Genomic DNA, 24,181 nt, shown 5'->3' on the forward strand with positions numbered 1-24,181 from the left:
GTTAGAGTGGGCCTTTGTCATGAAAATGCAATCCAGACTAGGAATGGTAGTGAAAATACAAAATAACAGTAAATAAATTTTGATTCTTTTGTTTTTATATGATTTAATGTATTAAACATGCAATATTGTTGCAATGTTAGATGGTGGACAAGAAACTCAAGAAGATATCTCACCCAAGACAACAACAATGGACACAATGCAAGTTACAAAGGGTAATAAAATAATGAAGTCATTTTTCATAAATTTTATGCCTTTAATGCATACACTAAGTTTTGAGTCTGTTAATGTGAATGTTATTGCAATTTTAAATGATAACAACCACCAAGTCCATTTGATACCCTTTTCTCTTGATCTCAACCAAGCAATAACAATAAGAGACATGGTGAAAAGCAGATATGGTAAGGATATTTTGTATTCAAATATAATTGATTCTGTGACTTTAATTTACAAATTAGTTTTGGAACTAACACAATTTATCTGCAAGTGGTGTTGATGACATTTATATAGAGGATCATGAGTAACATATTTTTGGATAATCACATATTAATGATATTTATATAGAAGATCACGATCAACACATTTTTGTATAATATTATAATATATTATATTTTAGATATTGATTATTGAGTACTAAACTATCTTTGGTAGAAGATGTGGAATTCATTTGTTATGGAAAGTTGACTCATCATATAGTAACTCTTTACCTTTAAAAGGAAATTATGAGCTTAATTATTCTTTCTTTTCTTGTTCTTTCATGAATCAATCTTACTTCAATTGATCAATTATTGAACATTCTACCATGAAAGTCTTGCTTGTATCATATAACTAGCATTTGAACCTAAAAGAGGTGCAATCTTAGTGTCAGTAGTAATATATAGCTTAACTAAAACAATCATAACTTCTAATTAGATTAAATTTGTTTTGCATTGTAAAATTTAATAATTTAGAATTTAAAAATATTAATTTTCAATCAACTTATTTTATCATTAGTGTAAATCAATTTTACTTTAACCAAATATAATTTTTTTAATGGATTTCTCGATTATTTTAAAGAAAATTAATTTCTTTGAGTGTTTGTCTTTTATTTTAAACAAATCCATTTTCTTTAAATTGATATCAAATGCTTATAAAAATAAGTTTTAAGTAATGAAATTATCCTTAGAATTGAAGGATGTAGACACCTATTTGCACAATTAAAAGGCTAGACTATTTCTTTTCTTTGTTTTTCACTAAAGTCAATTTATAAGTCTAGACTTAGTTTTAATTTTACAACTATAATCAATAAATAGACATTAAAATACAAGGTTGAGACAAAATATTCAATTTATAAGTTTAAACATTAGATGTACATTTGTAACTTATTATGGTAATTTAAAATTAGATAAGACCTGTGTATTAAATTATTAATTTAAAAAAAATTATAAAATTTAAAATTAGTAAAATTCTTTTATTAGATTTTTTAAATTATACTTATATCTTATTTATCATTCACTCATTAATATTTTTTAATGTAGAGTTTTTATAAAAAATTAATTAATTAATTTAAATATATTTTGAATGTATCTTACACATAAAAATTATAATATAACCAAATAAATGTTCAGAACGGTCAAATGTAAAATTGGAGGACGAAAATAATTTTTTAGAAAGCCTAATCTCAATGCAAAATAGATTCAAATGACAATAAGAGTACTTTTGAAGTATCAAAAATTAAACAAAGTCAAACTTTCTTTTTCCAATTCACTAAAACATAGTGATTTTTTTTATTTTTAAAAATTGGTCTAATGTACATTTTTGTGGAAGTATAGCGGTCTGACATGGCAGAGATAAAAAATAAAATAATAATAATAAACAGCGAAAAATATTTGCACCAAGAGCTGGACAGGAACGAGGAGTCCGTGCAGTTTCCAATGTTTGATTGTGGGAGTCGACGGGCTTCTGACAGCTCACGGACGGATTTGGGAGGGCAGTCGCCAGTGGACTGCAAATTTTCGGCTGTTTAGCCAGTGCCAAAAAAAATGGGTCCTCAGACTTGATTTACAAAGTTCATGGTTCGACAATGGAGAGATCCAGCTGTATTATGCAAGAAAGTCGGACGTGAACTACCCTCTTATCTATAACAATTATTCCACAGACCCTTCACTTTACGCATACGTTTCACGTTGACTATGTTGTCTATGGTCTTCTGCAGTGTACTGGAGATATATCGGCAGTGGAATGCTCAGACTGTGTGGTGGAAGCGAATAGCAGCATTCGACAACGTTGCTCCAACGACATAGGTTGGCGAATATGGTTGGATGAGTGCTTTCTGCGCACCACAACTCCAACTTCATTTCAATTCTTGATACTAGTAAAGCACCTATCTGTCATTTATGGAAAGCCAACAACTGCAACTGCTGACAATCAAGGTGATTTTTTTTTAATCCCTTTCTAGTTTCTAAGGTTATTCCTTCTTACGGTTTTAGTATAACAATTTCTCTAACCTTAATTCATTTTTCATTATCTTCTATTACTGCAGAGGGGCGTGGACTTTCCTCCGAATCTGGTTTGCTTCAACAATTTGTCTTCAGCTTAGAAATGTTAGTAGAGGCCACAGACAATTTCCATCACAAAAATAAACTTGGAGAGGGAGGTTTTGGTGCGGTATACAAGGTCAGTCAATAGATTTTTTTTTTTTCTAAAATAATGTCTTTCTGAATGGGAATCCCTAAATCTGTTTTCTATGTTGTAGGGAATAAATAGAGATGGAAATGAGATAGCAGTGAAAACACTGTCTACCAAATCTGCACAAGGGAAGAAAGAATTTATGAATGAAGTGAGATTGGTGGCCAATATTCAACATAGAAACCTGGCCAAGCTACTAGGATGTTGTGCCGAGGGAAGTGAAAGACTGCTTATTTATGAGTATTTTCCTAACAAGAGCTTGGACATGTTTATCTTTGGTAAGTCATTCAATCATAATTTTTACTTGGCAAAGATGAAGATGAAGTGGTGACAAATGTTGTAATAAATTTGGGTGACAGATTCGGAGGAGGATAGAGAGCTAGATTAGCAAAAGCGTCACATTATCATCTTTGGAATTGCACGTGGGCTTCTCTACCTTCATGAGGATTCACAGCTACGGATTATTCATAGAGATATTAAAGTAAATAATATTTTGCTGGACCAAAAATTTAATGCAAAGATAGCGGACTTTGGTTTGGCCAGACTTTTCCCTGAAGATGAGTCATATGTTCATACAAGAGTTGCAGGCACATAGTAAGCATAACGATGATAATGAGCTTTCTATACTTTCAGATTTAAATTAATGACTTTTAACTTTTTGATACTTTGAATATTTCCCCCTAATAGTTGTATTTATCAGCCAATGATTTATCATTTATAAATAGTGTAGGTTTTAATATAATTTCAATTTGGATGCAGCGGTTACATGGCTCCAGAGTATGCAATGCAAGGGTAGTTATCGGTTAAAGTAGACGTGTACAGTTTTGGAGTGGTGTTGCTTGAGATAATCAGTCGAAGGAAAACCACCATTGTTGATCTTCCCCATCCCATGCAAAACTTGCTAAAATGGGTAAGAAATAAGATTTATCCCTGTTTATTAGGAGAAAGTGTCTTAGTTTCTATATATCTTAATTTTGCTTGTCTTTGTTTGCAAGTTAATTGCTTAACGCTAAGATTTTAGCTTATGATTATTTATAGATCTCTTTCTATAAATTTTCAAACATAGAAAGGTTTAAAAGTGACCATTTCAAGGTGTCACCCAATACCTATTATGCTTTTGCATGAATAGTACTTGTGACCATGCAACAATCATTACTAAATGTCCCAATAGTGGTGCGGAAATGGACTAATTACCAAACAAAAATGTTTAAGATGATGAGCTATTAGTACACAACTATAGGTAAATGTATGATCATTTTTTTAGCTCCTTCAATTTTAGTAATTGTAGGTTCAAGATGAGAAATAAGTTATGATATTTGATCACCTCCTGGTTGCTTAAGTACCAAGAGTGATTCTAAGTTCAATAATTATTCACTTATTATCATAGTGACCCTCAATAACCACTCACTTAAATAATCTAACATATGCAAATAGTTGATCATTTATGTATTGATAGTTGATACATTTTAAACTTTTATAGCCTTTTTTATTGATGATTGCCTCATTTGTGCACCACTACTAGATACTTGTGAGCCACTATTTGAACATTTATGTAGTACTAGGACATTAGTCTACAAGTACTAGTTTTTTTAGTGAATGGTTATTTGGCACAACAGAAATCATATATTAGTGGATACTTCGAAATGACCACTTTTTGACCCTTTTGTACATGAGGACTCATATAGGGGAAGAGAACCTATAGAGTTTTTTTTGTGATAGATACTCGCACTAGTTGCTTATAAAAAGCTCTAAAAAATGATAACCCATAAACTAATAGCCAATAACACATGTACTAATAGTCGACCATAAATGTACTAATAGTTGATCATTCATGTAATAGTTGATCATTTTTGTCTTTCTCGGTTGCTGATTGGTCTATCTATGGGAAAAGTACATTTTTTTCTGGTGAGTGGCTATTCAGGATGAACATAATGGATATCCTGTGAGTGTTTTAAAATGACACTTTTCAACCTTCACACTCCATGGTCTCTACATAGAGATCCTTAAATACCCAAACACTGAAACCTTAGCTTTAAGCTTTTGAATCACCTACAGAAGCACACTGAAGAAATCAACACAATTCAACTTATGATTTAGAAGATCTAGATGTGTGAAATTAGCAGAACATTGGATCTCTTCCCCTAGTCTGCATCATCAGTACTCAAAGTGAAACCTAAACTTTAAGTAATTAAATGGCATACAAAGACAATAACAACAAAAATGATACCATTTAAAAATTAGCTATAATCACTAATGATGTATTTCCCCATTCTCATCTTATCTGTTACATTTTGATATTAGGAAGCCTCCAAAATTCTCTTATTTTAATGAGATGTGATACAGGCATGGAATCTATTCAAGAAGGGAAATGCGTTGAATCTGGTAGAATCAAAGGCATCATAAATCAATGAGGACCAGGCGTTAAGATGCAATCATGTTGGGCTTTTGTGCTTACAATCAGATGCAACACTTCGTCTAGCTATGTCTAATGTTCTTTTGATGCTCTCCAGCAGTTCAGTGACATTGCCAAATCCTTCAAGCCCTGCCTTTGTAAGGAATAGCATGGGAACATCATCTCAGACCACGTCATCTTCCCAAAGGATTTAGTCTATAAATAAAACCTCGCTCACTCAAATGGAATCAAGGTAAAGTAACAGAAGCATCAATTACGCACAATTCATTGTACTCGAAATATTCCTGCCTGATTCGCCGAAAACATGAAATTTACCGCGAGGGCCGCCGGAGAAAGAGGACCGTCCATTGTGTTTATTTTCTATCGAGTTGAGTTTATTTCCAGACATTATGTACTAAAGACAAAATAAAGTCAATTTTCTAATTTTTTTTTGTTGTTTCTCACTACAAACAAAGATCTTTTTACAAAAATCTATGATATTTTCAATTTTTTGAAAATTGATAATGGTAGGGAGATAGCCACATCCTTTTTTAAATGGCGTTGCAGAATTTTTCTGACATCATGCGAATTTGATTTCTGAGACAGCTTGTGGATGGGACTAGTGCTTACTACAGTCTCCCATGTAAAATCTATGATATTTTCAATTTTTTGAAAATTGGTAACGGTACGGAGGATAGCCACATCCTTTTTTAAATGGCATTGCAGAAATTTTCTGACATCATGTGAATTTGATTTCCAAGACAACTTGTGGATGGGACTAGTGTTTGCTACAGTTTACCATGTAAAAATAAATTTCATAAAATTTTAGATCCTTCATGGATGATTCTAAGCATTTAAAAATGTCATTGTAATGAACAATATATTAAATTTCAATAAAAGTTGACATAAACTGATTAGAAATTTTCATTATGGTCTCATATAAGAGATTGTAATTAACTAATTAAAATTAATGTTAGTGATTGTAATTAATATTAATCAAATACAAAGCTATCAATTACATCTTGAATTAAATTAATTTAATTAGAAATATAATACAATAGTATAAAATTCAATTATTTTTTAATAGTATACAAACTTTCTTATTAAAACCTTCCTCTTATTAATTAGCTTAATCAATTTTTAGATTAAATAATTTTAATTTGTTAAATAGTTATTAATTGTATTATATTTAATATGTCTAAGAAACATAATTAAATTAAAATTATTTCTACATATATAACTAAAATTATAATTAGTTACAACACCTTTCAAGTTGTAATTATTAAATTTTGTGTAATTGTTGCATGAAATATTGTAGATATTTATTTTTTTGGAAGTTATATTCATAGTGATTACAAAAATTCATTTTATCATAATTTAAATTTTTATAATGCTTATTATCTTGGAGAGTCAAACTTTTTAAACTTCCCCATTAAAAAGTTTAGTTTTAAAAAATAATAATATCAAATTTCATGTTGCTCAAAAAGTGGAAGCCTCTACTAATTTAAATAACCAAAAATAGGTATAGTAATTTAAATTTTTAGACGTGTTCCACCTTTTTGAGAAACATGATTTTTAAAGTAAAACAATTTAAATCAAAATATAGCTTCTTAGTTAGGCTAGTAAATTACTAACATCTTGGTGACATATGGATGCTCCTTGCTCACCTAAGAGTTACACCATATGTAACACACTTATAGATAAGAAAATGTTGTGGTGGATTCATTGGCTAGTTTTGGCTTATAATTGTAGGGAGTTTGGTGTTGGTGGTTGATGGCTGATGGCCTCTCTACTAGTGCATACCCAATCCTTATTGAGAGGGAACAAAATTTTATACTTAGGAAATGATGGGTCCCTAAGACACCTTTGCTAGTTCAAATTTAAATCTAAGTACCATCACAAAAAGACAGAGTCTTATAAAAATTAGTAAAGTGGTTATTATTATTATTTATTGTTCAATAATTACTTGTAGACACCTAAATTTGATTACATTGCTTTGATAATCTTATTTAGTTATCTCTAAAGGCATCATTAATCAAATTCTTATTTAATTAATCCTTTGCCATCCCCTAGCTTATTAATTTAATTAATCATCTATAGTCCTAATTGATAAATCAAATAACCTATTATTTATCAATTAAATCTTATTCTTCTATCTAATTCCAAAATTCCCATTTATTAAATAAATCTATTTGATAAATAAAAACCCCCAATCTAATAACCCCTAACCTATCCCTAATCCTTCATTTAGCCTAATCCACCCCATCCACCCATACTAACTAAGCTTGGCCACTAACTCACCCACCCTCATGAATGCCATCCACTTGCAAATCTCTAACAAGCTTAATCTAATCCTAAACCATCTCTAAATCCCCCCTTAAACTTGTCACATTCCCTAAGCAAGCTTAAGACTTTCCTAAGCCAAACAAAGTCTCCTCTCCAAAATATCCCAACCACTTAGTCATGAATGCTCTTACAAAATCCATAAAGACTCTTACAAGCTCTTATAAGCCATAATGAAGGGTCTTTATGAAGATATTATCCCTTGAGCCTCCTTCGTTGACTCATCTTTGCCCTTTCCTCCACCCACTCACCCTGTGACATGTGTCACTCCCTAATTGGTGCTAAACAAGCACAATCCATGTGCTCCCCTTTGAGTGTATCCTAGCCCTCCTTAAGCTTTCATCTCTCCTTGCATCCTAGCTCTCCATCCCTCAAGCCCTTTGCCTATAAATTGAATCCCCTCCCAAGCCATTTCATCACAACCTTTTGAACTAAAGTTATAATGCTAGTTTGAGAAACAAAGCTTTTTACCATACCCTTATAATGCCAAATTGAGAGCTCACAAAGCTACCAATTTGCCATTTTTCATCTCCATTGAAGCATAGTTTGAGAAGCCTTGAGCATACACACCAATCATTTACATAGACTCATCTACCAAACAAAGAGCTAATTCCTATTGGGAGAGTCCATTCATTTGGCTCACATTCCTAATTAGGGATTTCTCTTTAGTCTCTCTTATATGTTATGATTTTTATGCTAGTTAATGCTTTGTTCTCTTGATAGATTAGTGTTTCTTGCTAACATATTTCTCATATACATTTTGGCATGCCCAGTGGGACCCCACTATGGGTCATTTAATCATCAATTTATATCTATATGTTATTTTTTCTAACAATCTAATGTTTCTTATTGTTTGAGTGAGTTGTAGGGTGATTCACTTGTTTTTGCATGTTGAAGGGAGCACTTGGGAAGAAGACATACCCTCAAAAATTTGAAAATAACAAAAAAAATTTAAAAAATTGGAAAAAATTTGCATTTTTCAGCTCTTTTCACGCAGTGTCATCTCCGCAGTTTGGCGTCTGCGCCTGCAAACTGTCGTCTCCACCAGCTACTCTGTCGTCTCCGCAGCCAAACCGACGTCTCTGCAGTTTGGCGTCTCCGCTTGGTCTTCTGCTGTCAGCACCGCCACTAGACTGTCGTCTTCAATTCCTTACCTTTCGTCTCCGCAGATTAGCATCTCCGCCAGATACTCTGTTGTCTCCACCGCCGCCTCTAACTTAAACTGTCGTCTCTACCGCCGCCAACCCAAATCATCATCTTCGCATATCAACGTCTCCACAGTTTAGTGTCTCTGCCCAGTTTCCTGTTTTCAGCACCGCCAAACTGAATTAGTCTACGCCTCCTTCTCTGTCATCTCTGCAGATCGGCGTCTCCGCAGTTTGGCATATACGCTTGATCAACTGTTGTCTTCGCCTGTCTTTATTGCATTTTTGTTTTAACATCTTTGTTTCTGCACTTTTTATTTTTAAAAAAAAAAATTTAAAAAGTATAAATCAAAATTTGACTTTTAGTGGTTCCGTAGGATTTAGACCATTCTGAGCATTTTTACGTGTAGGAAAAAGAGCAAAAAAAGTTTTTAAAAAAAATTTCATAGTTAAGCTTTCATTTTGGAAGATTTTGGATAACTAATCATTTTGCTTTTTTTGTCTTATTGCAGGTTGGAGCAACAAACTTAATCATGCTTTTTAGGTTTTTCATGGAATGAACTTGAATGGTTAAACACATTTCTCTTTGAATGTATGTTGCTCAAAACACACTCTTGAATGCCATGGATTAAAAGCAATTTTCCTTGGAATGCATGCTTAAAACAAACAAATCCAATCTTGAATGCAAAGAGTCAATTAATCATTGCAATATCTCACACTTCAATTTTTGGTGCATTAAAAAGAACAAACAAATCTCTCTTTTGCATGCAACTTAGGAAAAGTAAATTTTTGAACACTTAAGAAATTTGTTAAGTTAAAAACAAATCAACAAAAATCAAATTGAGTAGTTTCTTCATTAGAATCACCCTCTTTAACCACTCATCAATTCAACCATTGGTTGCAATCTCAGCACCATCTATGGGGATGGGTCCACCTAAGAGAGTGTTAAGTGTTCCATAATTAGATTCTACTTAATTTACCTTTTGAGGGTTTGTTTTAAACTTATAAGATTTCTTCAATATCCAAAAATCTAGATTAAATCGATCACACTTCATTTGGGCACTAAAATTGAACAACTATTGACATGGAGGGCCTCCGAGCGCGCGCTTGAAATCGAATTTTACACATCTTTCTTTTTGGGCTTAAAAAAATCACACCAACTCTTGAATGCCTTAAAGGAAATTAATCGATACTTGACATGGAGGGCCTCCGGGCGCGTGGGTTTACTTTTTGTTGATCCTAACTCTTCTTCTTGTATTCATTCTTTGATCGATTTTACTTTTGTTAACGCTTCAAGTTGGAATTCAACATTGTCTCTTAAATATGAGTGCTTGCAAAGTCTAGATCAACACACATAAGAGTCAGTTGATAAAAGAACAAGTGTGTTTTTTAGCCCAAGGTCATCCAAGTCTTCTCTCCCCTTGTCATCTTTTGAGGCCATCTTGGGTGCATAAGATTAGGATCCAAAACCTTGTTTCTCTTTTTAGGAGGCCTGCTTGGAGATTTCATCACCCCTTGGGACGACCTCAACTCCAGCGTTTTGACGGAGTATAAATATTGGGAGGTGAATCCAAAGACACCTCTCTTGAAATCAAGATTTTGTCACTCGGGCTAAGCCTCAAGGAACTTTATACCCTTGAGAAGTGAAAGAGGAGAAGTGGGTTATCGCTCCTCTCGGCTGTGTGACATCTTTTTGTTTTCATCTACGGATTTGGGCCTCACGTACCTTGGGTATATCGAGGACTCCCTAGCTAAACCAACTGTCAGCCTTGTAGACAACCATCTAGGATGTTAATGTGTTTGAAGTGACTGATCGAAACATTTGTAGAACATACACACTCCTCAATGCAAGTATCAAATTGTAAGAATCAAAAACTTCTATCTAGTTGTTCCTATCTATTGCTTGATTTTTTTTACTTATTGAATGAATATTTTTCAAACTTGGTCAATCTTAGCTTAGGGCATACTTAACGAAGTCACTGCCTATTCCAGAAGTTGAACGAGTTGAAGCAAAACAACTGAGATATCTCAAAGCCAAACAGATTCAATAATTCATGTTAGAACAACCCAAACTGAAATAGAAGTTTCACAAAGTTAAACTCAAGCCATCTCAAGCATACCAAGAACTTTCAGCCAAGAGAAAGGAACTCACACCAAGCCTTTGAATTGCCAAACTCCACAAAGCAAAAGACAAAGCTGCCAACGAAGCCCTTCAAGATGCCTGGTTAGATCGCACCATCTAATTTAACCAACATCTAGGAGTTAACAATGCTTATGCCTTACCAACTAGGCATGATTTCTATGATTAGACCCCCTTGTTTCTCCACATCTTCTTGCATAAGCTTCACTTTAGAGTCATCTTTGTAGGAAAGCCAGCAATCTTTAGTCCTCCCCTTAAGCATTTTAGCTCATCCATCTCATTTAGAACCAAACCAATCCCCTCAAACCTAGCTAGCATCCCAAAAGCCTAAAACTTCACATCCAAGCCTTCAAAATTTGTTGTCACCTTGCCAAAAGTTTTCCATTCCTAAACATCTTCCAAATTCACCAATCTCACCAAGATTATCCCTTTGACAGAGCTTTGTCTAGGGTAATCTAGCTTTGTCACTTGTTATCCCTCTTCACCTTGAGCAATGGTTGGGATCCACAAGTGGTCAATCTCGTGTTCTTCCTAAAGGATCATCAGTCTATCCTTAAGTTGACACAATCACCACCAAGCTTGCACATAGGAAAGCAGACCTTTCACAATTTGGCAACATATCTTTGAAGTTAGAATCCCCAACCCAATTCTCCTTAGGTTTTTTCATATAGCTTTACCTCAACCTAAGAAATTATTTGCATAGAAAACCCTTCCCCTTTTGCATCCATCAGCATTGTTGCATCTCACCCTAGGAACATTCTGCATTTTCATGCCACCTGTCACTCGCTTAGCCAAGAAGAAAGAAACAATGGAGCCCTGTCATTTGGATCGAACAGCATCACCCCCCTTGAGCACTCAGCCATCCTTTAGCCCAGAGAAAGCTACACCATCACCTATTGACATTGAAGCTTTCATGAACCAACCAGGATATGCAGTATTGGTGAACGCCATTATAGACAAAAACAAAGAAACAATCATGGTTAACTTTCGAAGGGACAACATAGGAGCCTTTGACTTTGGAAGACCTCCTCCATTATCAGATCCATCTCACCCATTGTTTGGGCAGCTACCACCACCCATAGGCTCTTATGATTCAAATTATCCTCAATATGTGCCAAAAGAAGAGCCTCAAGCCAATCCTTTTGATCCAACAGACCCAAACATACCAGCCTCCACTCAAGTTGAAATTTCCCTTCCGCAAGCCAATCCAGCCACCACCACTCCACCATTGGTCCATACCACTCCATCCCAAACCCCCTTCACCCAAAACACCTCATCATTCACTCCCTTCACTATTGCTGCTACTGCTCTCCAACCCAGCCTTCCAAATCCACCCATCTCCCAAATCAGTGCTAGTATCTTTGGCCAACCTCAGCAATATACAACAGGGATGCCACCCATGGGGCCAAGTAATCAACCTTTCATCACCCCCAGCTTGTTTACCTGAGCTCAGAACACCATTCCATCATTTTCACTAGGCCCTTGAAAATCAGTGTCATCAGCCACAAATCCACAAGCTACTACCCTCACTCCACAAAGCTATCAAACCCCACAAGCTACTACCAATGTTCTACCAAGCTCTCAAGTGACCCAAGCTCCTGCCACCACCCTACCAAGCTTTCAAATCTAGCCATCAAGCTATGAAACCCCATCAGTTCCATTTTCAAGCTTTCAATTCCCACCACCTCCACCACCAACTAATCCATTACCTCCTATCACCAACTATTTTTCTATGCCACTTCTAGGAGAAAATCCACCACCACCAACCACCAATTACTTGGCCTCTTTTGCCATGCAGATACCTTCCCAAATGGGGGCACAGCCCACATATATTGGTCAAACTCCTCAAATCCAAAGTCAAGTTTCACAAGCTCCCCAATCCTTTCCCCAAGCTTCACAACCATCTTATACCATACCTCCACAAAGCAGTCCATTTATCCCACAGCCAGCTTATGTTCCTCAATCCCAACCTCAAATCCAATACCAACAGCAAGCCTTGCAACACATGCAGCAATATGTGCCACCTCCACCTCAGCAACCCATCATCCACCATTCAGTTGCCCAAGCCATGTACAATCCCTACCAACCCATACCTCAAAGCCATCCATATTCCATTGCCCCATCTAGCACATACCTACCTCAGGGCACTCCTACATTAGGGGCACCCCAGCCATCACCCATTAATTCAGAATGGGAAGCCATGAAGATAGCTTTGTAGAACATCCAAGAAGGAAATGATCCAAAAACCTTCAAGTTTGAGAATGTGTGTCCTTACGCATTTGACAGAGCCATTACCATGACACCATTTCCCAAGCACTTTGAGACACCCAAATTTGACAAATTTAGAGGAAAATGAGACCTTGTCACACATATCAAAGAATTTTACATGCACTGCCAATAATTGGCATACGATGATGTCTTTCTCTTGCATCTTTTTCCCAAAGGCTTGGCTGGACCAGCTCTTGAATGGTTTTATAGAATCCCCTATGGCACAATTAAAAACTTTGTTGAATTGTCTGAGGCATTTGTAGCCCAATATGCCCACCTTGTTGAAACAAAGCTATCAGTAGTTGATCTTGTCCACACTAAGCAAAAAGGTGGAGAAAGCCTTCCCGAATATCTACAAAGATGGAAAACCCTTACCACCCGCATATCTTGCACCTTGCTAGAGCGCCATTTGATGAAAATGTTTATTGATAATGCTCATCCTAGCTTAGCTCACCACATGATCATGAACTGTTTGCAGACCTACAAAGATATCAAAGAAAAAAGAATGATCCTTGAGCAAGGACTCATTAAAGATGGTGTGGTCAAGATTTACAAGGAAACCAACCAAAATCAATCACATTCCAATGACAAGTCTAGGTATTGGAACAAAAACAAGCACGTTGCAACAGATGGCGTCACTGACACCAGACATGTGAATATTGTTGGTCCTTCTCAAAATTAGTCTAACCCACCATATCAACCAAAAAATCAACAAGCTATCAACTACCAACAGCAGAATAACCAAAGCTATCAAGGCCACCATTCAAGACCCAACTTTCAAGGTTCTAGTAATCAAGCTAATGCCATCAATGTAGCTACAGGGCAAAAGCCCAGATTCCAACCTGCACCTAGAAATTACACACCCCTTGGTGAGCCATTGGATATCATTTTTGAGAAATTAGTCAAAGAGAACCTCATCAAATTTCCTCCTACCTAGCAAATTGACCCAAGCCAATCCAAATCTACATGGTACAAAGATAATGAGTATTGCAAATTTCATAGGGTAAAAGGTCACACCACCCTCAAATGCATGAAACTGAAAGATTATGTGCAAGAACTCATTGATCGAAAAGAAATCACCGTTGGTGCCCAAACCTCTCCCAATGCAGGCTTATAGATCTATCAAAATGCTTTTCCTCCTCACAACAATCAAAATCTTGGAAAAGCACCTATCCAAAATAACAATAACACCAACAATTGTCAGCCAAACCAACAGCATGGGAAGAACAATGACCACACTTCATCCTATATAGACTATAGTAGCCTCATAGGTTTTATATCCGAGAAAGAGCCTTCTGTCAATGTTATCAATATCCAAGGACCAAACAATGAGTGTGCAGTCACCACTCAAAGAGCGCGATTTAACATCGCAGGCCCACCAGTTCCACTAGCACCATCAGCTCCATCAAAAAGTCAATACAATATCTTGGAACACCTTGGGAACATGCCAACCCAAATCTCCATTTTAGACCTTCTCCGCACTAGTCCTGTGTATAAGAACATCCTTGATAGTGCTCTCATAGAATCTCATGTCCCTTCAGATATCAATGCTACTGATTTTCATAATCTTGTTGGACACCTTTCATCCTCATGTGCCCTATCATTCAAACCCACCAACATACCCGTGGTCGAGCCAGATCACACCCTCTCACTTCGCATAGCCATCATGGTATCCAATTTTTCCATAAAAAGAGTAATGATAGATAATGGATCAGCCTTGAATATTTGCACCCTAAAATTCATAAAACAAGTTGGGTATACTGAGGCAGATATCATCAGTGAGGTTATCATCATAAAAGCTTATGACAACTTGGAAAGAACCACAGAAGGAACTATTTTGCTACCAATCAAGGTTGGACTAATCATCCAAGAAACACTCTGCCATGTTATTGATCTAAACCTACCATTTAACATCCTCCTCGTCTGCCCATGGATTCATGCCATGAAAGCCATTCCATCCACTTACCATCAGTGCGTCAAATTTCTACATTAGGGCACTGAGGCAACCATCCATGCCAACCCAGAACCCTTTGCTTACTGCAATGCAGTTGAAGCTTCATATGTAAACCATTACCCTATAATTGATATCGGCACATCCATTGCCAGCTCATCCCACACTTGTAATGACCCAGAAACCATCCTCGCCTCCATCCTATCTACCATGAGAAACAATAACAAAGGCTATGGAAAGTATAGTCTGTCAAATACATTTGCTGTCGGGGCACTCCCACTTGATCCACATGCCCATGGACGACCGACAATCACAAAGCTAAGGAGATTCCACCTCCTCGATACAAACAGTTTGGCCCAACAACCTTTGTATCCTCGAAAATCCCTCTTTATGAGGAGCTCACTCCAGATATCAACAATTGGTTACATAAGGATGCACCTTCAAGAAATCAAGCACACCTTGATCACTTCAACCAGAAGTATCCCCAAGAACATAAGCTCATCATTGACAAATGGAACTATCAAGGTGGTGGTCTAGGACCAAAAGAAAGAGGCATGCAGTGCCCCATCGAAGCACACCAGTGGGAAAAGAAGTCAGGTCTTGGCTTTGGCATACCCACAACTAGGGGCACCAATGAAAATGGTCATGCTTTTTCAAACATCCATCGCGACCTTGTCGAAATCGAGGACATTCCTGAGGAAGTTGAAAAGAGAGCCTACGACGATATCCCAGACCAAATCTCTCTCGAAGACTCTTTTCTCCAAGAACTATCCATCCATTTCATTGACCTACCACTCGCCTATCCACAACTCATAGATTGGGACCAACCAAGCATCATACACATTGATGAGTTCACATCAGAGGAAGTGCTTCTGAGATTCATGGGAGTTGAAACACCTCACAAGACAACAAAGCCAGACTCAGCGTATAGCTATAAGCTAGATCCCAAGGGGTATTTTGGAGAAAATCCCCAACCTAGTTCTGATACACTAAAAACTAGAACTAAGGTGAAACCAGGACTAGCTAAGGCAACGAAAAGAACCTCGCAGCAAGAAAATCTAGAATCATAAGCAGAAAATGAGGATTTAGCATTGCCTCCTCAATATAATCGACCAGAGGTGTCTTCTATTCTAATTGAGGACACTAAAGAAGTCAACATTGGTTCTTCAAAGATCCCCAGACTTGTTCACATTGTTGCATCCCTATCACAAGACCAAGTTGATCTCCTCTTTGAGGTCGTAAGAGAAAACATTGGCCGATTTGCATGGTCATATCAGGACATGCCAGGACTTGATCCAAAGCTTGTAGTTCATCATCTTGCAGTCGATCCAAAGATCAAGCCCGTCAGACAAAAGCTTAGAAAAATGCACCCCAAGGTGGCATTACTGGTCAAAGCTGAATTAGAAAGAATGTTAGCTACTAAAGTTATCCGACCTATCGACTACTCAGAGTGGATCTCCAACATGGTCCCCGTCACTAAGCCTTCTGGTGACATCAGAATCTGCACTGATTTCAGAGATCTTAACAAAGCTTGTCCAAAAGATGATTTTCCCTTGCCCAACATAGATATGATTGTAGACCTTATAGCTAGACATGAAATTTTGTCCCTCATGGATGGATTTTCTGGGTATAATCAAATCAAGATTGCAGAAGAGGATCAACATAAGACAGCATTCACTACCCCTTGGGGAACCTTTTGTTACAACATGATGCCTTTTGGCCTAAAGAATGCAGAGGCTACCTATCAAAGGGCTATGACAGCCATTTTCCATGATCTTATCCATAGCATTTTGGAAGATTATGTGGATGATATCTTGGTTAAATCTCATACATTCATGGATCATCTTGCTAACATGGAGAAAGTCTTTGATAGGCTAGCCAAATATCATCTCATGCTGAATCCCAAGAAGTGTGTCTTTGGGGTCAAATCTGGTAAGCTTCTAGGCTTTATAGTTTCTAAACGAGGTATAGAGATCAACCCCAAGAAGGTCAAGGCTATCTTAGACATGCCTCCTCCCTAGACACTACGATAGCTTCGCTCTCTTCAGGAAAAACTCCAATCCATTCGACGCTTCATCTCCCAGCTTGCAGATAAGTGTAGACCATTTTCACATTTACTGAAGAAAGATGAAAACTTCAAGTGGGATCCTTTATGTCAACGCAGCTTCGATCAACTCAAGCAGTACCTCACCAATCCCCCTATCTTGGTTCCACCAATTCCTGGTCATCCCTTGATCTTGTACATATTAGTAACACCTACTGCTCTAGGGGCACTTCTAGCACAGCTCGATGACTACAGCAGAGAAACGGCCATCTACTACATCAGTTGAACCCTAGTTGGTTATGAACTCAATTATACTCCTATGGAAAAAGCTTGTTTGGCAGTTGTTTTCTCAACTCAAAAGCTTCGCCACTACATGCTAAGTCATACCATCCAACTAGTCTCCAAGATTGATCCTCTCAAGTATATGTTTTCCAGAACAGCACTTATAGGCCGTTTGGCCAAATGGGTTATGCTCCTTAACGAATTTGACATCCAGTATGTGGACAGAAAAGCAATCAAAGGGCAAGCTATAGCAGATCACCTAGTTGATGCACCTCTAATAGATGCATATCCTTTGATCACAAAATTTCCAGATGAGCATATCTGCCTAATTGAAGAACAACCCCCATGGAATCTTTATTTTGATGGTTCATACACATCTCGTGGATCAGGGGCAGAAATATTGTTGGTCACACCTCAAGGAGATTATATTCCAAAAGCCTTCAAGCTACAATTCCCTAGCACCAACAATATAGCTGAATATGAGGCTCTCATAGCAGGATTAAAGATAGCAACAGAATGGAACATCACTGAGTTACAAATCTTTGGCGATTCTCAACTCATCATCAAGCAAGCCCTAAATGAATATCAAACCAAAGATAAAAAGCTATTACCCTACAAAGAGCTAGTTGATCAGCTAACCAAGCATTTTACAAAGCTTCAGTTTACACAAGTGCCTCGAATACAAAACAAAGCAAGAAATGCTATGGCTACTATCGGCTCACTCTTGGAAATTCCCCAAACAGTCACACAGTATGAGTTTTTAGTCGAGCAGCTCCTCACACCCGCCTATGTGAATGAAGATTCAAATCGTGTTTGTATCTTGGTTGGTCCCCAATCCCCTTGGTACCATGAGATTCACGCTTACCTTAAAGATGGTATCATATCCCATCACCTCACACGTACCCTGTTGAGATAATGGGTGTTGCACACATTGCATAATATTGTTATTTTATTATTTTATTTTATTATGTAATGTTGTACATAGATGGATGTGCAATATGTAAAAATTTTCATGGAATATTCTTGATGAGTTGTATTGTAACATTGTGAAAATATTTCATGTAATTATTTAATATTGGAGAAAAGAATTAAATGCCCAATATTAAATGTAAGGTCAGTGGGTTAGGTAGCACATGGTTTATGTAATACCACCTAGTGGTTTTGTGGAACTTGCTACTATATAAGCAGCCACAAGGGTAGTTGTTGTAGTGACAAGGAGAAGACAAAAGGCAAGAGTCAAATGGGAGAAGGCTTGACAAGTTAGCCAAGGGAGCATTTGTGAAGGTTGGAAGCATGGCATGGGATGTGTGGATTCATGCTTGTTCACATAGTTTGCTCGGTTGTGGCTATGGCCATGAAAGCTTCCATGGTTGTATTGCAATGGTATTTTTTGCTGAATAATACATGGTGATGGATGCTTTTGGAGGCTAGGTTTTTCTCTCAATGAGGATTTTCCAAGGTATATCTTGTGTCACAATTTTGTGGGTATGTTGTCTATTCTCTTGCATGTGGATTTTAATTCCATATTTATTTTAGATCTATTATGGGTTATGTGGAAATAGATATATTCTTTAGTGCCAAGTTTCCTTACAAGTGGTATCAGAGCTAAGTTTTATTATTGTAACCCTAGATTGAATCCATGGGAATGCATGAGAGGATAAAAGAAAGGGCAAGATATATGAGTTTTTATTGCAGATCTGAGGGTTTTGGATTTTCTATTATGATGGGATGTTAAAATATTTGGGCATGTGAAATTGTTGGACAAAAAGTTTTTTTCGGATGTTTTATTTAAATAAGGGTTTTAGGGGGAGCTTGCAGAAATGATCTCTTGGGTAAAAACAAACCTCACCATTGGATCCGGGTCGACATTTCCATAAATTGTGTTATATAATATGCCCTAGTTTGGCCATGTTCTAAGGAAATGGAAGAGTTTTTTTGGTTTCAGCTCATGATGGCCGTCAAATTTAATCCTGTCAGAATTTTTGTCACAGAAAAAATAAAAAATAAAAAATCGCAGTGAAAATGGTAAAAAGACTGTCTTAGTAAAATGGCCATAACTTTCTCTCAGAATATCAGATTTTAGAGTTCTTATAGGCGTTGGAAAGCTAATTCAGAGAACTACAACATGGTGTAGGTTTGGTTCTGTGATTTTCACATTTTTTTAGGTTTTAAGAGCCCTAAAGTCAGATGTTATTTATTTTGAGTATGGATTAGGGCATAACTTGGGCATATGGAGTCGAATTTTGTACTCCAAGTAGTCAACCGAAAGCTCTTGGAGAGCTCTACACATTGGTTCAGATTTGGTCTAGGTTTGGCATGATTTATTTGGTGATATATTTATCTGAATAGTTTATAGATATATTTTGACTATGGTAACATTGTGAGTTTATGGCATTAGAGATTTAAGATTTGATGTCATTGTATACTCAGTTCATATTTTAGATTGGTCTCATGATGATATGGTTATCAGTATTTGGTTTGGATATGTATGATGACTTGTTGGATCTACAAGTTGTGCAGTGTTGTAAGCGATCTATACTTACAGGTTGCATTTATGGCTTGGTTATGGGTTGTCTTTGCCCATTGATCTTTCATTATTGATGCATATTCAGATTGGTGGCTTGGATTTGGGTTGTCTATGCCCTAAGTCATAGGATTTTTTGATTCTTTCTTCATGTAGAAGGGATGAGATGTTGTTACCAGGTATAGTCATGGTGGAGGATTGTGGTTGACTATTTTATGCTGACAGGTTGGACACTTTGAGAGACAAATGCTTAGTTCATAGATGTGATCATGGTGCCATGGATTTTGGCATGATATGATTGGTTATACAGGTACATCCTTGATGTTCATTAGCTTGGACTTATGATTTGGTTATGGTGGTATATCTTCTTGGTTGAGGATCATGGTTATTTGATTTCTTTTAAGGAGCTCATGATGTGCACTTTGAGTTCTTTGATGGTTTAATGCTTTGGTTGATTCTCATGGTTAGAGGATGGTTATTTTTCATCATGATGTCATGGATAGCTTGGATACACAGCTTAGTGGGAGCTTGTGACAATGATGGGGTGACAGTGCAGGATTAGTTCCTGATTTGGTTTGGATCTTCAAGTAGGAGATGGATTTTATAATGCCACAAGTGACTTGGTACCACGGTTGAGTGGGAGTTGTTGGCATTGATATATTTATTGAGTGTTTGTAGATGTTGGAGGTTTGTCTTAGATCTTGTTGCTGCAGAAGCGTCTTTGACATTTGCATTGTGCACTTGTTTTCTTCATGGTGTGTGGAGATGGTTGCATCTTGAGGACTTACAGGGTTCTTGGAAAAGGTGTGGTTTATACTTTCATTTGGTATGTTATCCTTGGTATGAGGATGGTTTCATTATTATGTCATGGTATTCTCTTGATAAACATTTAGAGTTGTGACATTTTATAGTATGTTCATGTGGAGCATGTTATCTCTTTTTGGTTGAGATGGTTAGATCATGTTGTCATGTTTATGTTCCCGAGGCCATGGTTGGAACTTTGACATTGATCTTGGTTTAGTTTCTTTGTATTGAGTACACTAATCATAAGCTAGATACTTCATGATATTGTTATGTTGCATTTGGAGTTGGCATGGATTGATTGGTTACAAGTGCTCATGGATACTTAGAGATGTTGGTGATGCTGATTTCTCTTGGATTAGAGAAGTATTTGTTGGGACGGTTGATGGTTTCAATAGGAAGTTCGAGGGGCAGTCACCTGATATGGACTTGAGAGGAGATTGTTCTTAGATGAGTCTTGGTTGGAGACTTGGGTATCTTGATAAGCATTCTCATTCCCCACTCTTGGTCTACTCAATGGTTTTCTACTTGAGAGGTATAGCCCATTGTTTCTCTCAATTGCATTATATTTATGCTTGTCTTTCATGGATATGGATCTTGAGCTATGGTACATGAATTAGTTCTGGAGGGTTCATTTGAGAGATGATTTAGCATTGGTTATGTCCATGTGCATATGTTGTTATGCTAGTTGAGTTTGGGAGATGGTTTTATATTGGGAATTATTTCTTGGATTAGGAATGGTTTATGAGTTTGATCTTCTTGTGAGAGGCTTACATCCATGATTAGTTATAAGATATGGTTTGGGTGTTGTTGAGGCTTCTTGTTGGGGTTTAAAGGAGGAGATCATACTTGCACATTTTACATCTAGAGGTGTGTGTAGAAGGACATGATACAGGTTATGATTTGCATGGTTTCTCTGGTCTTGGTTATCTTCCTGGATGTTCAGTTTTGCCTACATTGGATTTAAGATTGGTTAGAGATTGTGATCACTGGTTCGTGTTCATGTATGTCATGCGAGATGACATGGTTATTTCTTTCTCTTTCCTCTGTTGATTGTGGAGAATTTGGGAGACTATTGGAGACTTTTTATGAGAGTTGTTCTTGCGGGATATTAGTTTACGTATTGTGGATGTCCTTGATACTACATGGATTCACTTCTTTGAGATGTGTTGAGTGGATTGGTTATAGATTTGACATTATCTTTTGCAGTGGGAGCTTCTTGGTATATATGTGGTAGGTATTGCTCTTGAGGCTTGTGATTGCAGGTTATAGATTGACTAAGTCAGTGATATGAGATTCACTTGTTATACCTTTGAGGTATGGATAGTTGGATGGGTTTGGCACTTTGTTGTAGGTGTTATTTCAGCTATGGATATTTTGACAACTATAGATGCATGTGATTACCTTTGGATCAGGTTTTTGTGCTTGGAATTTTAGTTGGTACAGGATTTTATGATCTTCTAATGTGATAGGTTGGGTGGTTTTCTCTTTGGATGGCTTCTATGTATGTCCAGTGGGAGTGGCATAATAGGAGGTGAGATCATTCATGTTTGAGATGCTAGATACTTTGATTTTGTTGCGAGTACCAGGATGGAGCACTTGGTGTATTTTGATCCATGATGGTGGATGTGCTGGGAGGGATTGTTCCCTTGTTCATTTATGTGGCTACGGATTGACCCTATGCAATGTATACAACAAGTGGGAGATTGTTGAGATAATGGGTGTTGCACACATTGCATAATATTGTTATTTTATTATTTTATTTTATTATGTAATGTTGTACATAGATGGACGTGCAACATGTAAAGATTCTCATAGAATATTCTTGATGAATTGTATTGTAACATTGTGAAAATATTTCATGTAATTATTTAATATTGGGGAAAAGAATTAAATGCCCAATATTAAATGTGGGGTCAGTGGGTTAGGTAGCACATTGATAGAGGGCCACACCACCCTTACCCACTCACAATCAAGAAAGCAACAATATGGAGACCAATAAAAAAATGCTTCACAAGAAATTTTATTATACTTGAAGATCCTTACAACACCCACAAGATGATATCAAGCTTCTCCTTGAGCTTCCACTCCTCAAGCTACTCCTTGAGCTTCTACTCCTCAAGCTTCTCCCTTGAGCTTCTACTCCTCAAGCTTCCTCTTGAGCTTAATTAGAAATGCTCATATGCCTTGCTTAAATAGGCACTTACCACCCTATGCATGACTTATCCACAACCTTCTAGAATTCCTCCTACACAATATCCACAACCTTCTAAAACTTTCATAACCTTCTAGAATTACAACTAAGCAACACCATGTGGCCCAATTAGAAAATTACATTTCCTTTATGGATCATAACAAATATTAAATGCAAGATTTAAGAAACTTTCCACAAGCTTCTAAGATGCCACCTACACACCTCGATTAACGTAATGACAACTATTTTTTTTTCCATGCAAGATGCTCCTGCATCAGACTCCCCCGGTAAATAAAAAAGTGTCTCACACTTTGATGCCAAAAGAAATATCTACCACCATCTTCATCTTCACCAAAAGTTTCCACCTCAACAGAGACAAGAAAACCACCATACAAATCTTCCACATCTACATCACTCTATCAAACACCCGAATCTCAACCATCCAATCAGCATGCTCACCCTCAAAAACAAACTGAACATAATGCTTCATTACCAAACTCCCATTCACATCAACAACTAGTGAATCCATACCAGCAATAACATGCTCTGCATTAGCATCAACATGTAGATCTCCATCAACACATGCCAAACTCTCAACACCAGCAACCTCATTTCTCACAATAAGATGCTCTGCAATACATAACTTACCTCCAACAACAACTGGATCATCCACGACCAAGTGTTCTGCAACATACAAGTCACCACCAACATCAACTAGATCATCCACAACCAAGTGCTCCACAATCTCCTCAACCAATTGATCATGAAAACCAACATCTGTTCCAACATCAACAACATTAGGAATATCTTTAGCAACAACCTCTAGTTGCTCTACAGGTTCTGTATCAAGCTCCACAAATTGATCAGCAAAACCATCCTCTTCCACCTTGACCTTCTTAGCTTTAACATCCAACCGAGCAAACATCTTAGAAAACTTCCTCTCCACTATATCATGGATTTTCACAATCATTTTAGGGTCCAATCCTCTTGGAGCCATCTCTCAAGATCTTTGTAAACCCTTTGCAACAAATCCTTCCCACGCTCCTTGTGACAACCTCAAATTGTTTGCAAGTCAGATTGCAACCTGCCACCTCGCACGAACAATCAAGAACCACATCACAAGTCTAAGACAACGGATTTGCAATTCACAAGCTCTGAGAAACTTTGCCCAACCAAGGTCCTAGTACAAACTGCCTCACACTTCGGCGATCTGCTTGTACACTTAAGAACTCCTGCTCTGATACCACTAATGTAGGTATGCTCTGATACCACTGACGAAGGGCCACACCACCCTTACCCACTCACAATCAAGAAAGAAACAATATGGAGACCAATAAAAAAAATGCTTCACAAAAAATTTTATTATACTTGAAGATCCTTACAACACCCACAAGATGATATCAAGCTTCTCCTTGAGCTTCCACTCCTCAAGC

At 37.0% G+C, this 24,181-nt stretch overlaps 1 protein-coding gene and 1 pseudogene across 1 annotated transcript; both read left to right on the forward strand.

The window, feature by feature from the left end:
* Positions 1-1,817: 1,817 nt before the first annotated feature.
* On the forward strand, positions 1,818-3,476 carry LOC149560481 (putative cysteine-rich receptor-like protein kinase 20). The gene is made up of 5 exons (XM_089827622.1): positions 1,818-1,997; positions 2,192-2,408; positions 2,519-2,643; positions 2,732-2,942; positions 3,424-3,476. Exons 1-5 carry the CDS (start codon positions 1,818-1,820, stop codon positions 3,474-3,476), a joined length of 786 nt encoding a protein of 261 aa, XP_089683748.1.
* A 2,294-nt stretch (positions 3,477-5,770) lies between these two features.
* Positions 5,771-24,181, forward strand: part of LOC149560482 (4-hydroxy-3-methylbut-2-en-1-yl diphosphate synthase (ferredoxin), chloroplastic-like) — a 54,339-nt pseudogene continuing 35,928 nt past the window's right edge.

This window comes from Cupressus sempervirens, chromosome 4, assembly GCF_028749045.1.
Source record: "Cupressus sempervirens isolate cs-2001-9-10 chromosome 4, ASM2874904v1, whole genome shotgun sequence".
Lineage (NCBI taxonomy): Eukaryota > Viridiplantae > Streptophyta > Pinopsida > Cupressales > Cupressaceae > Cupressus > Cupressus sempervirens.